The 16309-nt window shown below is 38.4% G+C and overlaps 1 protein-coding gene across 4 annotated transcripts in view; it reads right to left on the bottom strand.

The window, feature by feature from the left end:
• Positions 1–380: 380 nt before the first annotated feature.
• Positions 381–16309, bottom strand: part of LOC127415663 (runt-related transcription factor 2-like) — a 61841-nt gene continuing 45912 nt past the window's right edge. For 2 of the 4 annotated variants that reach the window (XM_051654467.1, XM_051654468.1), the window contains exons 6-8: positions 10198–10371; positions 6999–7160; positions 381–3862 (exon numbers count right to left, since the gene is read on the bottom strand). In XM_051654467.1, coding sequence (XP_051510427.1) covers positions 3375–3862; positions 6999–7160; positions 10198–10371 — 824 coding nt within the window. In that variant the 3' untranslated portion in view covers positions 381–3374. Of the gene's footprint in view, positions 3863–6981; positions 7161–10197; positions 10372–16309 lie in introns of all 4 variants that reach the window. The other 2 variants (XM_051654470.1, XM_051654469.1) reach the window with 2 other exon arrangements.

Below are 16309 nucleotides of genomic sequence, written 5' to 3'. Positions count from 1 at the left end.
TATATGATCCAAGTCAGTGCATTCTACAGTGGTGCACAAGCCCTGAGCTGCTTTCCATTTTTAATCTCTGGCCAGGTATCTTCAAGGTTTATTGAACCTTCAGTGAAACTGCATGTAAATGGAACAAATGCATGGACTTTTGGTCATTAGTCTTTCCTAAAGCCCCATTGTGACTTTGAATCAATGTCAAAGAGAGGAAAAGAGAGAGAGAGAGTGAGAGAGAGAGAGAGAGAGAGAGAGAGAGAGAGAGAGAGAGACAGAGAGAGGAGAAAGTCTAATGATTGAGATGACATATTTAAAGAGGGATACAGTAATGCCAGGAAACTATGATAGAATACTATGAGATGCAAGCATCTGAGACAGACAAGATCATTGCAAAATCTCTTTTTATTTCCCTTACAAAGAAAATTACTATAACAACATAAAACAATTAAAAAATGAGCCAATAAAAGCCAATTTCTTTCACTGTTGTCATGATCATTTCCCTGTAAACCCTCATTCTATCCATAATTAAAGACCCCATGAAATCACAGTTGGACTTTTGTGGCTTTTTGTCCGTGTCTTTTGGTGCTGAGGTGATCTATATGCTAGTGTACTCCGAAAAGTTGACAAAATGACATTTTTGCAGATACACGCATTTCAAATGTCAGTTTTATTGATGACAATGATCTTGCATTCAGGGATGTATCCACATTTTTGTCCACTAAAATGTTCTCTAATGTGTAAAATTGACTCCTTCACCCAATACCACCTACTTCTAACTAGCAAATCATGGTTCATGGCTATTGGCTACTTAAAAAAGGCAACAAGCCCAGTGCTATGTCCTGCTCCAACTTCCTGTTTCAATAGGAAATATGTCAACGGCAGACTGATCTTACTGTGAATTCAGCAACAGTAGGTTAAAATATTGGATTAAAGTATTGGTCTGAGCTTACCAAAATCCAAATCACTGCCCCCAGTGGCCAAAGCTGGAAGTGCTCTTATGTGGATAGATATATTATTTGATGGAGCACCGAGAAGGAAACTCAGCTGTCCTGGATCTTTATGCAGGCACCAAGTCATGTCTTAAATGAATTAAAATCCTCTCAGGCGCAACTGTCTCCTAGCCACATCCTGCCACTATACAGGAAGAGTAACATTTTCATACTTAAATGATAAATTAAAATCATGCTTTCTGGTCCCCATATGATGACTCCATGTTAAAGGCTAATGATGAAAATCTCTTTTACAGCTCAGGCTTTAATCAAGTGTAAATAAATTATTTACTACAGTCAGCAGAAATGCCCTTAACCCAACCCCCAACCCTAAACCTAACCATCAATGGAGTACAAATTTAATTTTAGAGCGAAAATGCAAACATGCTCACCATTATTTATGTGAACGTGATTACTACCTGGTTTCCATTGGACCAGAACCTGTGTCTCTGAGGTTGCTCTCACAACAAGCTATTGATTGAGCTAGAGGGAAATGTGTTTATAAATAAATCGATGCAAAAATGTCTGATGGGGGATGGCGATTGTCAGTAATTCAGCTGAATGGGGTTGATTTCAGGGTACACAGACTTTAAGAAGCAACTTGTCGATTTCCCGTGTGATCATGTTGTCAACAAAGAAGAAAAAAAAAACATAAAGTGATTTCATGGGGTCTTTAAAGAGAAAAAGAACTTGGGGAAGGAAAACAAGATAAGTAAAACACAGTTGTGCAATGGAAACAAAGCATGCAAGAACCAGAGACAAATTTGCTACAAATCGCTCTTGTCCATTGAAACCTGTTCGTTTCATCAGATAAATACTAATTTACAAAAGAAAAAAAAATTGATAATAATTAAACAAAACAGGGGTGGTGTATTTGATTCCAATATACAACATACACTCAGAATGTTGTAAACATTTCGTACACACTCACAGCTATTCAAATTTGTAGGTAAATGCCCTGATCATATGAAACAGTCAAAATAACCTTGAGTTAACAAAGATGCAATACTGGACCAATGTTCAGGTAAAAAAAAAAAAAGACCGTGGAGAAATTAATTCAACATAAAAACAGCTAAGAGCTTTGTTTTGTTTTTTCACTTGATTGCTTAGGCTTTAAAAGCAGTATTTAATTCAAAGCAGACTAAACCTTTCCAAAGTTTGGTGAGGTTTGGATAGTTCCAACTGTAATAACTGTAACAGAATCAATCTGTTGAAAACTGATTGAAATCCAGACACTGATTTGCAACATGAGTTTCATAAGCAAAATTTACTATGCACCACTATATCCTAGATTTACAGTGGAACAAAACTGAGCTAAACGTTTGAAACATTTTAAACAGCATAAGTTACATTCCAAATAAAGTATTATTGGAAGTTATTCTATTTTCATTGCTACACTGGGTAATATAGTACCTTAATTGAGAGTTCTACACTGTGTAGTGTCTTTTTGATCAGATAAATTGCTCCAGTTCTCAGGTGAGAATATCTGTGTACAGTATATACTGTACTGTGTGCAGTATATTTTCCCAGCCATTTCTAATAATTAAACAATGTAAATGCCAAATAAATTATCCCAACACATGCATGCAACTCAAAGAAAGCTTGATCTAACACACTGGCAAACACTTAAGAGCATCCTTGGCCATTTCTTTGGTTTAAAGCATTTGGTACCAAGCAATGTTGACATTTCTAAAATGTAATGTATTCCAACAAAAAGACCTTATTACACATGCCGTTTTGAATGTGTTAAACAGACTAAAACATACAACTTTGTGTGATTATTTAAGGCACAGATATTTTAATTATCCTAAATCACTTGCATTAACTTGAACATAGATGCTTTACAAAAATATTCCCTCTATGACTCAAGATCCTAATACATTAATTAATATATAGCTTTATAAGTTAGTTTAAATCAATGTCTTTATCAAATATGTATAACTTAAATGCTTAAGTTAAAAAAAGCAAATAAACTGTCTGCTTACTCTAAAATGTCTTGCATTGCAATGTCTTGTGCAGTGCTTTAAACGATTTATTAAAGACATGCCAAGTAAATAAAAACATAATGCTAATGAAAAACTCAAACCATCTCTGCTCCTTCAATTTCAAATATTCCCACCAATGACAATGTTTCCTAGAGGTCAAAAGGTCCAGAATAATGTATCACGTCCATAGATTGAACTATCACAAAGACATTTCAATGTAAAAAACAAAACAAAACAATACTTCCCTTTCAAATAGTTCATAAATACTTAAAATCATATGAAAACATAGAAAAGGAAAGTAGTTCAGCAAAAAAGGATGAAAATCCAAAGGTTTGTGCTTTAAAACCATGCCATTTGTTTGGAGTTTCCATCAGACTGCGACAGATCTGTGTAATATATGTGCATCATTGTTCAATCAATATGGCCGCCATACTCCTTCGTCCATTCTACCAGCAGGATTGAGCAGAGTGGGGGAGTTACTATGACTACTGTCCCCCTCAACCCCTCCATTTCCATCAGCCTGGACAGGGAGATTTGGGTTGACCAAGCTGGTCCCCGTGGATGCGCTAGTACAAGGTGGCATCATCCGTGTGGGTGAGCGATCCCCCCCTGAAACCATAGAGAATTGGTATGAGCCAGTGGAGGCGCCATAGTAGAGATAGGGCGTGCTGCTGCTTTGGAAGGGTCCACTTTGACTCTGGTTGGAACCAGGGTAGGGTGGGGGTAGGTAGGTGTGGTAGTGGGCGCTGCCGAGAGACATTCCTGTGGTGACGGGGGTCGGCGTGTACGTGAAGGTGGCCGGGTAGTGCATTCTGGGACTGGAAAATCGGCTCTCGGTGAGTGAGGGAAAACCGGAGAACTGACGCTCAAACTGGCAAGGAAAAGGACTCAAATCTGTCGAACCTGTAGGAACATACACAGGAATTGGTTTTTAGCAGTATAAAATTATTCAGAGTCTGTTCAATATGATTCAGTGGAAATTGTCAGAGATTTGTTCCAGTAGGTTAATTAAATCTAATTAAATACTTGACATGAAGTTGACAAGTCCTGCAGTGTGACAAAACTGGCCCAATTCACTTCCATTGCAAGTGCCTCACTGATTTTAGCCCTTTTTTTAAATGCTTTTTTAAAATCACTGATTTTTGCTTTTAATTTCGACGAGTTTTTGTGGTAATCAAAATTATGCCACAAATGCTGTCGACTGAGCTTGACTTGTATTGAACCTGGAAAATTCCTTTAAAAATTCATCAAAATGTTATCCTTATAGAGTATATAATGTTAATAAAAAAATAAAAAAATGAAATGGACATGTTATGTGTCAACTACCCAGCTATATTAAAACAACAACATTAACAAAAATCATATGCATCATAAGACATGCAGAGGAGAATGGTTTATCGATTAGTTGGCTTAACTTTATTGTGGTTTTTCTTCCTTGTCAGACAAGTTCATGTGTATGTGTATTCATGTGTCGGTTATACATCTTAGATCATTTGCATCTCTAGGGCTTTATATATATCTCTGTATGTTTGTCTGCATTTTTAAATTGTTTCTGTGCATACAAACCTTTGTGTGTATGTGTGTGGGTATCTATATTCACTTGGCTGCAGCACATAAAACACAGTTTAGATGCATAATCGGTCACACATTTGGAAGCATTTTGAGGGGCGCAAAGCAGCACTGATGTTGACTCCTGGTACCTCCAGCACTATAAACCCAAGCAAAACTGTCCATCTGCCCTTTTGTCCTTCTTTATTCGCCTCCAAATATCAGAAACCACTAACGGTCTGTAGCTTGTGCTAGTGCCAAGGAGTGAAGGAACAAAACAAAACGGCCTCCCCTCCCTGGCACGGAGCTGTTTTCATAAATCACATGGCGTCTTTCTTGTCACCATGTCTGCGTTTGTGGGCCGCTTGGGTGGCAAGGTTAAATGTTGGTGATTTTCAGAAGCACGGGTTGTCGCTTGGGCCCCTGTGGTGCTAACGTTAGCCATCTCTCCTTTGCCTCTGTGCCCAGTTCTGTTGCTTTTATATTCAAAATCTTTGGTTTAAGCAGCTGACGATAATGGTTCTCTCACCCCGGGCTACAGAGAGACTGTGCTCAGAATAAAAGGCTGAATGATAAAAGCGAAAGTTTTTTTACCAACTTACAGCACAAATGAGGGTTATGCTAAGCTATTTAAACATTCACTGGTGCTAGACACCACAAATCCAGAGACGAGACGGTAATGGTCTTGAAAACAGATGCTGCGAATGTAAAACTAATGATTTATTTGACAGAATGATTCATTTCAGGTGAACCAAACAATTATGGGTTATTTACAAGTTTAAGTCACGTCTACATAAGGTACGATGACATCATGCAACACAGTGCAGAACGTTTTACCATCTTAGGCCACATCCACACTAATCCATTTTCATTCAAAAACCCTGTTTTCAGTTTCCTAAGTTTGTGGTAATGGAGGGCGTTCTGTTTTCTGGGGAGGAAAACACTGTTCTAGTGTGGATGGGAGGCATAAACGTAATGGAGATTGTTTTCGAAACGCTCAGTTTTTGGAACAGAAAAACGCTTTTCTATTGTGGATGGGAGGCGTAAACATAGCGATATTAATGCGTTTTCAAATGTAAACAAATCAGTGTTCATTTTTGTTTGAAAACTCTGTTTTCAGTTTCCTGATGTCATCGTTTTCCAAAGTATGTGGTAATGAAGAGTATTTTTGAAATGCTTAGTTTTTGGTATAGGAAAACGGCATCCTAGTGTGTATGAGAGCTGTAAACATAGTGATGCATTTTTCATGCATTTTTAAATGAAAGCGTATTACTGTATTGCGGACGTAGCCTTAAAACGATAAAATGGAGTAAAAAAACAAAAACAAAAAAATTCAAGCTCTCCTGCTCAAGATACTGAAAAAAACTGTTACTCTTATGTTAAGCACAGACAGCTGAATACATCAAAGAGCTGTGCCCTTATCTCACATCAAACCTGTTATTAACAAAAGCTCAAAGTGTGCCAGCATCACATGAAAGGATGATATACCCAAATTAATTAAACATGACAGGGCAGGTGGCTGGTGTCCAAAACCTGCCAACCACTACTCCGGTGAGAGAGATTCTTGTTTAATTATTTTAAGTCTCTCGGGGTTCTCAAGAATGGATGAGGGTGTAGTATCCTGGTAAGTGAGAGAAAACACCTACCTGGCACTGAATCAAACAGGTGTTTGCAAATGGAAACTTGTCTGTCTACATTTATTCTTTACAGGATACATTTGTGGGTGTGTGCAGGGCACATAAGGACAAATTAGCTTATGGGCTGCAACTTGGGCACCAAGTGGCAGTCAGTTTCCTGAAGGTTCTTTTGGCTTTATTTGCCTTCCACTGGCCTGTTATTATGTCTCGGTCTGTTATTAACGATATACTGCACAGGATCAAAGCCATGGAAATAGGAGAAAAGGAAACTATCTTTTTTCTTTCCTACCGAGTTTTAAAAATACGCTCTTGGTGTAGTACAATTTTAAACCCGTCACCATTTACATATCTTCAGCACTATTAACCAATCACAACCGAGCAAATGTGAGATTGTGTTTCTAACGAATGCTGACTTGAAGGTTTAATGCAATGTTTTGTTTAATTTGATTGACAAACCATTACAGTAAAATTATAATTTCAGAAAATACCAGGTTAACCACTCCCAAAATGACTTATATATTTAAATATATCTGTGGTCACTACTGTATATATTTCCCTTACTTACATAGTTTTGATGACTTTACTATTATCATAAAATGTACAAAATAGTAACAATAAGAATGAGTAGGAGCATCCAAACTTGCAAATTGTCATTTATATAACTAGAAATCCAAAAATTTTAGCATAAAATTCACATTTCTAACAAAAAAGTGCATTATAAACATATCATGCATTTGATCTGCAAACCCCCTCCCTTACAAATGCGCATATCATAATTAAACACGCGCCCACCCCCATGCCCACTGCAGTGTTGGACGTGAGGGGTAGGGGGCGCACCTGCTGGAGCTGGTTACCTGGGAGGCGTCTGGGCACATCACTGATGGAAGGGAGGCCCGTGGCTCGGCTGGAGGAAAGGGGGGTGGTGGAGTGCATGGACGGGGAGGCCATGGGACTCAGATATGACGGGTATGTCTGGTCATATGACCACGGTGGAGAAGACTGAGCCTCACGCGGATCTAAAGGTCCAAATAGAGAGCAGGTTTTAATAGAGCAAGAAACCACAAGAGGCTGTACATCACAGTAATTTAACATGATTAAATGGGGTCCTTAGGCACAAAGCGGATCATTGCTTTTAAAAATTGTTCGCAACCACACTTGAGATAAAATTATAGACATTAATCTTCAATTAACAATAACATTTATTTGTATAAAACGAAATTTTTTTGTGGTCCTTGCAAGTGTAACACAAGCCATCTGGTATGTGATAGCTGTGCGGTATGTGTAAACCTCACTCCCCTGGCCTCAAGAGGCAGACTAGCAACTGACGCTAGGGGCTGTAGCCTTTAGCCTCTTCATTAGCACGCCCGCCTCCAATGCCGGCTGAGACCGGTTCGATTCCTGCTCGGAGCGGGTCGAGCAGTTACAGTGGTGCCGTGACCCGGATGGGAGTGAAGTTTAGGGGGGTGATTGTAACGGGATCTGGTATGTGATAGCTGTGCGGTATGTGTAAATCTCACTCCCCTGGCCTAAAGAGATGGACTAGTGACTGATGCTAGAGGCTGTAGCCTTTAGCCTCCTCATTACCACATCCGCCTAACATGCATGCTGATGCCAGTTTGAATCTCGCTCGGAACGGTTCAAGTAGGACCGGTTACACCTGTGCAATGCAATCTAGATGCTAGGGTGTTGTTGATGGTTGCCAGGGAATTGCTAAGGTGTTCAGAGTGGTTTTATTGCATTGCTATGTATCTTCTAGAGTGTTCTGGGTGGTTGCTAGGGTGTTGTTAGGTGGGGACTGGGTTGTGGCTAAGGTGTTCTGAGTGTTTTTTTAGTTCATTGCTATGTGGTCTTTATAGTGTTCTGGCTGGTTGCTTGGGTGTTGTTAGGTGGTTGCTGGGGTGTTGCTAATGTGTTCTGAGAGGTTTTTAAATGTGTTGCTATGTGGTCTCTAGAGTATTTTGAGTGGTTACTAGGGTGTTGCTAAGGTGGCCTGAGTAGTGTTTTTTTGTGAAATGTGGTCTCTAGAGTGTTTTGGGTGGTTGCTTTGACATTGCTAGGTAGTTGCAAAGGTGTTCTGGGTGGATGCTAGGGTGTTGCTAGGTGTTTGCTTTGTTGTTGCTAAGGTGTTCTAAAGGGTTTTATGGTGTTGAAATGTGGTCTGTAGATTGTTTGGGTGGTTGCTGCTACATTGTCACTGTAGGTAGTTGCTAGGGTGTTCTGTGTGGTTTCTAGTGTGCTGCTAGGAGTATGATGGGGTGCTGCTACGGTTTTCTGAGTGTTTTTTAGTGTGTTACTATGTTTTCTTTAGAGTGTTCTAAGTGGTTGCAAAGTTGTCGCTAAGTGGTTGCTAAGGTGTTGCTAAGATGTTCTGAGTATTGGTTTTTAATACAGTGTGGTCTCTAGAGTGTTTTGGGTGATTGCTGCGACATTGCTTGGAAGTTGCTAGGGCGTTCTGGGTGGTTGCTAGGGTGTATCTATCTATCTATCTATCTATCTATCTATCTGTCTATCTATCTATCTATCTATCTATCTATCTATCTATCTATCTATCTATATCCATCCATCAATCCATCTGTCTGTCTATCCAGTTTTATACAGAGGTCACGTGTGGTTAGCAAATACAATATGTGCACTTAGGCAAAGCATTTAAATGGATGCATTCAGAGTTCAAATATTTGTCTGAGGTTACATATTTCATGGCTCATAATTCAAGCTATCTGTCATGCCAAGTATCAGTTTAAAAGCAGGCAAATAATTGCTAAAGTCAACAAGGTACAGCACATTCCTTCTCAGATTCAGTCACTTGGCTGACACACACAGAGTTTGGCGCAGTACAGAAACAATACCCCATGTTTAGGACATGCACTCTCAGAGCAGTAATTAAGGACAGGTGATATCCTGTTCTCGCACTGTGACAGAGAGCGCTGCCCTAGGCTGTCCGCACTCGGTTTCCACATGTCCATCAGTGTAGCAGTGTGTGATTTCGGTGCAGATAAACCACTTAGTGCTGAGACGAATTGAAACTAACTTTCAGCACCAGTATGCTGAAAAGCTTGGGTGGATAAATATAATCGCTGTAAATGATGACTTGACTAAAGAAAACAACAATTCTGACCTTACAGGTTAGCGGTATCTTGACTGAAATTATAATTTCTTTTAAGTGGTTTTGGGTGCAGATAAATAACACTGCAATAATTATTTGTATTACAGATCTTTAAAGTGTGTACTTTTTTCGATATTAAAATACATTCTCCCATTTCAGCTTAATGCAGAGCCAAATATATGTCAGCCATTTGTAGGTTGATTCCCCCAAAAAGCATAAACAATGTGTCTCTGTGGCAGACTTAAATAGCAACATTGGCTAGCAGAATTAGCAGTTTAGCAATATTGACTTAACCAATGGTGTGACTTAGTTTGGACTGGGACTATCTTGTTGTTCGAGTTTGCTGGCATTGGATTTGCCAAACATGTTGTGTGGGGGTGGGGTTTTGGGGAAAGGGCATGTGGTTGAAGTCAGCAATATTGCAGAAGTTGGCAAAACAGCTAAAATCGCTTTCAGCACCTCCCTTACAAAAAATCTAGAGTTCTGGCAAATTAGCTGTAAACATGTCACTAATTTGCCACTCATTATTTTCACATGCAAATGAGCTTGTGATTCGCCACAAATGTTTGCTAGAAGTTTGCAGCTCTTCACTGGTAGTGGTGAACCTGCAGCAAACCTTCGCAACAATGGACAATTTGCTGCAAGTTTTTCGCAAAGCTCATATGCATGTGAAAATTATCAGTGGTGAATTTGCTGCAAGTTTTCAGCAAATTTGCAGTGAACTCGATTTTTGTAAGGGACTTTAATAAACTGCATGCACAATAATTACACAAGAAGTAGATTAGAATGTTTATTATAATAGTTTTAGATGAAGTCAATGTCACATTGCAGATCACAGCTAAAACTGCCTGATAATGTAACATGCTACATAACGTCAATTCTGGAATAAAAGCTGACAGAAAAACACGCTCAGTTTTTATCATTAGATGCAGTGGTGCTCTATCTCATACCTGCTATCTGTGTTTGCCCCTGGTGCGTAAAGGTGTTTGGGCTGCTAAGAGAAGGCCGCAGTGTTTGTGTTGGCACGGTAACCCTCATGGTGCTCTGCCGAATACGCTCTAGTTCGCTGAGCCGGTCGGAGAATAGTCCAGCTTTCGGTGAGTCGTCCAACTTCGGCCTGTGCCCTACAAAAAAGAAATCACCATGAATAAAGATGATGACCACCCTGATGTCACTGAGCAACACCAACATCACTCTGACTTTTATAACATGGGCTGCATAATCTCTATCCAGATATACAGGATTATGTGAGAGCAATAATAAGGTATCATTTGATTCTATTTTGACCTGACAATCCAATGTCAAATGTCTATATGGTTTTTTTGGGGGGGTTCTTTCCTCAAGTTCTTCAGACGGTGCACTAATACAAAATAAATACTATCTATGCCGTACAAAATAGAAAAAAATATTAAATAAATAAATACATTTATTATAAAAATAGAAAATAATGAAATATATTTTTAAATAGAAAACATTTTGTTAAAACGTATACAAAAAAATACTACGTGGGCAAGAAAATATATTTCCAATATCAAAATGCATTTGATGTATAAATGCAAATCTGTGTGGACTAGAATTTTTACAAGTTTTAAATACATTTTTTGTTTTTAAAATATACAAATAATTTTCAAAAAATATTTTAAGATTTTAATGTATAAGATATAAGTATATATATATATATATATATATATATATATATATATATATATATATATATATATATATATATATATATACTTATGCTAAATGAATGATATGCTAAAAGAATGCAAACAGCAAGTGCAAAGAATAAACAACACTACCACTGTGCGCAATTCATAGCGAATCACCCCTAAATGTCCTGATCAAAAGCACAATGGTGACAGTTCATGAATTGCCCTTTGCAGTCCTTGAACCGCTAACTTTTCACTTACCCGCCCACTAGGCTAAATCAAGTCCAATATGTACAGTATATGTATGAAATGGGTTTGACTAGGAGACAGGTGTTCCATTTCCCCTCATAAAAGCTTTCAGTATGCCCTGTGGCATTTAAGTCTATTAAGCCACAATCTACCGTGACTTTGGCATATGGAATCAAATCACATCTAATTTCATTTCCAACAATAAAGCTTTGTATACTATGTTTTCTTTGTCCCACAAATAGCATCCATTAATCGGTCCCATCAGGATGGGGATTTGGCTTTGAAAAGTACACAACCAGTCAAAAGTTTGGACACACCAACTCATTTTTTATTATTACTACTTTCCACATTTTAGAATAATAGTAACGTCATCAAAATGAGAAAATAACACAAATGAAAATATTGGAATAATGTAGTGACCAAAAATGTTAAACAAATCACAACTGTCTTACATTTTAGCTTTGTCAAAGTAGCCACCTTTTTCCTAGATTAGCATAAATTCAGTCAAGTCTATCCAAATGTTTAACCGGTAGTGTAAGTGCCATGCATTGCACAAGTTGGCATACATTGAACACTCAGCATTGCCAGACAAAACAAAACAAAACTTATATACCACAAGACCATATGCACTTCCCCTCCATACGATATGTCCTGACACAGGCCAGCACCTTTCTGGAAAGCTATAACAAGTGTTTAAGAGTCCATAGCCTCAAGTCTATTCTTGGCAAATTAGAAGAGGGATAAAACAGCAGAGTGGCCCGATACACAACTAGCCCCTTTTTCCACATTAAAATGGCCCTGTGTCTCCCTCAGCTTGCACCAGTTTTCCTGAGCAGGCAGTAATGTAAATATCAAACAGGAGAAAGAGTAAAACTCCTGCTGGAGTTGGCAGCGATCCAGTTGGCACCAAAAGAATGAGCTACCTCTGGATCTCAACTAACCGGACTGTGCATTGAACAAAGAGAGGCAGCGTACACACTCCGAGAAAAAAAGGGAGATATTTTTCATGCTACAATTTTTAAAGAGGTCACATTCTTGCAATACCAGTCAAAAGTTTGGACATGCAAAGAACGAGCTTTATTATTTTACAGTATCTAGACTTATACTATATTAATTATTTCCACATTTTAGAAAAATACTAAAGTCAGGAAGCTAAAGTCTAATAATTAATCTTATATTAAACTTCTCACGAAATCTGTCAAGAAAACGTCCCCAATTTTACTTCTAAAATCAAAAGAAAGAAATATGTAATTATATTTTGCATATAGAAAATGTAGCCTATTTTGGGGCCATTAAGATTTTTTAAATTGTGACATTGTTTCATTACAGTTACGCACATTCTACCCCCCAATGCGAAATAAAAGATGGTCATTATGATATTATCATTACCACAACATGAAAAAAAAACTGTATTTATACAGTACATCATAGTAGTTCTCCTACTGTTTTAAATTTAGCTGATTTTAATTTTAAAATCATTGTTTAACAGCATCTGTTTTTGCAGTTAAAAAATTACTGTTACTGTAATGAAAGTCATCATTAACAAAAATAGGAATAGTTTCGTGAGAATCACATGTATGCTGGAGACAGACAGGCAGGCAGGCAGGTGGATAGATAGATAGATAGATAGATAGATAGATAGATAGATACCTGTACATTTGTCTACAACACTAATTTCAAGAATTTAGGCATACGCCTTTAGATTAAATGTTTTTTGAGATCATGTATTACATAAATTCAGTCAAGTGTGTCTAACTTTTGATTGATAGTGTATGTTAAGAATATAAACAATGAACCCATTTTTAATAGCATGAATGTCTTCTGTAGAAGCATGGAATTATATGTAGAGATACAATAATACAGTATTTCATTTAAATGAAAACATCATAGCTTATGAAAAGATCATTATAATTACTATGAGTCTAACCTCATGACATGTTGCATTGCTCTCTCCCTTTGAACACACAAGTAAAGGCAACAGGCAATGTGACATATATATAAGCAAAAAGCTATCATAAGTCAACCTCTTAGGAAGTGCAGTACTTAAGTAAACTGTGCCCTTTCACACAAAGCCATAACTTTTTGTGACAAACCAGACAGTGATACTAACATATTCTTGTGGTGAAGCAAAATGGACGAAGATGTGCAGGCTTATTTCCTAGAGATTTAGATAAAACATGATGTTGTGTGCTTGGAGAGACAGTGGAGCACCATTAAATTAAAGGAATAGTTCAACCAAAAATGAAAATTCTCTCATAATTTACTTAACCTCATGTTGTGCCAAACCTGTATGACTTCTTTTTTTTTTCTGTGGAACACAAAAAGAGATGTTAGGCAGTATGATAGTCTCAGTCACCGTTCACTTCCATTGCATCTTTTTCCCCTTCAATGAAAATGAATGGTGACTGAGGCCGTCATCCTGCCTAACATCTCCTTTGTGTTCCATGATGGAAGCAAGAAAGTAATACGGGTTTATAACAACATGAGGGTGTGTCATCTGAGGTTGAGGCTGTAGAAAACACTAGAGATGAATTTGCAAAATAAGGGGAATTTAAAAAAGATACAGTATGTAATGCTAAGTGGCTTCTCTTTCATTCTGAAAAGTTTTATGTCCATGGTAAATATGTAGCCATCTCAGTTTTGATAATGTATATGGTTACATTAGTTCCCTCAAGAAGAATATCTTGGGGGAAGTTCAAGCAGCCAAGTGGTTAACAGTGTGGGCTGCTAACACAAAGGTGTAAGGTTCAGTCCCAAAGGTGTGGATCAAATACAAACCCAGGAATGAGTGTTACTGAGATCACAATTTTGCTCAAGCACCTTTGAACTGTTGAGCAAAGCACACAAGCTAAGGTTGCTTCTGCGAGACTGTTCCTCGAAGTACTACTGTTTTCTTTGGATGAAGAACTTGCAATAAAATGGTGAAAAATAAAACATATAATGGGTCTCTCACTCACAATTATTTGATGCTGCTGTACCAACTATGATAAGAAAATGTTCTGTTGTTTATTTTCCTGTTGGTTGAAAAGAGCCACCCGACTCGCGGTTCACCGCTGCTCTTTTAAATCCAACATTTTGAATGTGACGTCGCCTCAGCTCCTGAGGGATTATTGGATCATTAAGTGTCCATTTGATCCACACTTCTGAATCTCACCGGAAATATTAGGCCATCAGGGTATTTCTCACTTACTGCTTCATGAATACTGATACTATAGAGCGCAACAGTCTGGTTCCAGAAGTAAAAATCCCATTCAATCTTTCATAGACTAATTGATTTTCAACAATGACTTATAAACATTTCAAGACAGACCTACCTTGAGTTCCTAATTTGTTTATCGATGGTATATGCTTATGTTGAATCCATTTGTCTGCGTTATTTCAACTTCATTGTTTAAATCGCATGTTTGATAGCGGAATTCCTGGTAAACAACTACATTACACATGGTACAACAGAGAACGGTTCACCAATCAGAGAATCGCGGCCATCAAAGCCCACAAAATTTGCCTCGGAGCAACCGCCCACTCCAATGACACACTGTGAGTGACGTAATCAAGATGTCTCCCTTTACCCTTAAAGTACTTATATAATTGTACATATTTCAGTATTTAGCAATAAAAGTAAAATATCTTGTTTCAATACTTATAATACTAAAATCAATAGTTTGATATATTCCCATTCTTTTTTTATTCAGTTACATCATTTGCAATGATTCATGGCACTGCAGTTTGTACCCTCATGAAAGATGGTAAGTATCACAGCCATGTACCTTTGTCTTTTTGTCTGATTTTCAAATACTTTTTGAGTAAAAGTGTGTCGATATCATAAAATGGCAGGGTCTGAGTAATAGAGAGAAAAATAAGTATTTATAAAGGCAAAATCAGCCATTTAAGTCATGATTTGAGTGAAAGAGTATAAAACACAGAGTTGTTGTAGCACCTCTAGTGTTCATTTCTCCTGGAAACTGCAGGGAGTTGTACCTGGAGACACGTTTAACAAGTTTTGCAAAAATGTACTGTATATAGAGTCACGTTTTCACTATAAGACCAGGTTGCAGAACTCTTTTATGGAGGATTTTATGAGAAGCCTATGCAAAAAATGAATAAGTGGCAGGGCACTGTTGCGCTCTATTCCACTGGCATACTGTTCTTGGCATACTATATAGTAGTGTTGGGCCTCATGTACACAAATAGGAGACAAAGGCAGGCCTACATACAGTCATAGAGCTTGTACGAACACTCAAAGCCTAATAACAACAACCGTGCCAAAATCAAACAAAGGGAGTCCAAAACAGACTACAGATCCCATCAAGCCTGGCTCACTTTACACCTATATGTGAAATTCTGAAGGATCGAACTCTCAACTCCTATTGGATGAAACGCACGACAGAACACGCCCCCCAAACCATGAAGTCATCGAGAGTATAAAACCCAGAAATTCCTTCTAGGCTTCGCTTCCAGCGACAGTATGTGCCTTGTCTAGATGCAGCCCTACTGCTCCCAGGTGTAGCCTTGTTGCCCAAGGAAGTAACGTACGTTCATGAACTTTGGCCATACGATCTCCATCTCGCTGGACGAGTTGAGATTTCTCCGTATTCCACCGAGCACACTAACGGATCCGAAGGAGACTGCCGAGCAATCTGCGTCTTCACACTTTTGCCTGCAGAAGTGAAGAAAGAAGATTTCTCTTCCTTCTTCAACCGAGTCGACTTTGCTGTTTTTTCCGCTTGCCGACAGAGCGAGGAAACAGCCTCCCATCATCACCTGAGCCTCGAGGAACCAAGTCGGAGTCAAAGGACGGATGAACACACATTCGCGTCCTCACGCGACTCAAGTAAGAGGTTTACGTCTGAGCAGAGATAGATTATTATAGTGTGTTGTTCTTGTGTATAAAGGTAAAAATGAGCTAGTTTACGGACCACTGAGTCCGCTCATTGCTGCTAATAATACTCAAGGTATTATTTGTAACTTACTGTTACCACGAATGAGATTTGCTTGTTTGCAACGTGGTTGTTGTCCTACCACGTTGGACTGTTTGTACATTTCCGCCATCGTGGGTGAGACGGCACACTGAGTTTTTCCAATAAAAAAACCAACTACCATGGCGGACGCATTACGAGCCGTTCACTGCATCTCTGAGTGATAAAATAACGGTTGCCTCTCT

This window comes from Myxocyprinus asiaticus, chromosome 25, assembly GCF_019703515.2.
Source record: "Myxocyprinus asiaticus isolate MX2 ecotype Aquarium Trade chromosome 25, UBuf_Myxa_2, whole genome shotgun sequence".
Lineage (NCBI taxonomy): Eukaryota > Metazoa > Chordata > Actinopteri > Cypriniformes > Catostomidae > Myxocyprinus > Myxocyprinus asiaticus.
Note: the sequence above shows the minus strand (reverse complement) of the source record. Positions and strands in the feature narration are given on the sequence as shown.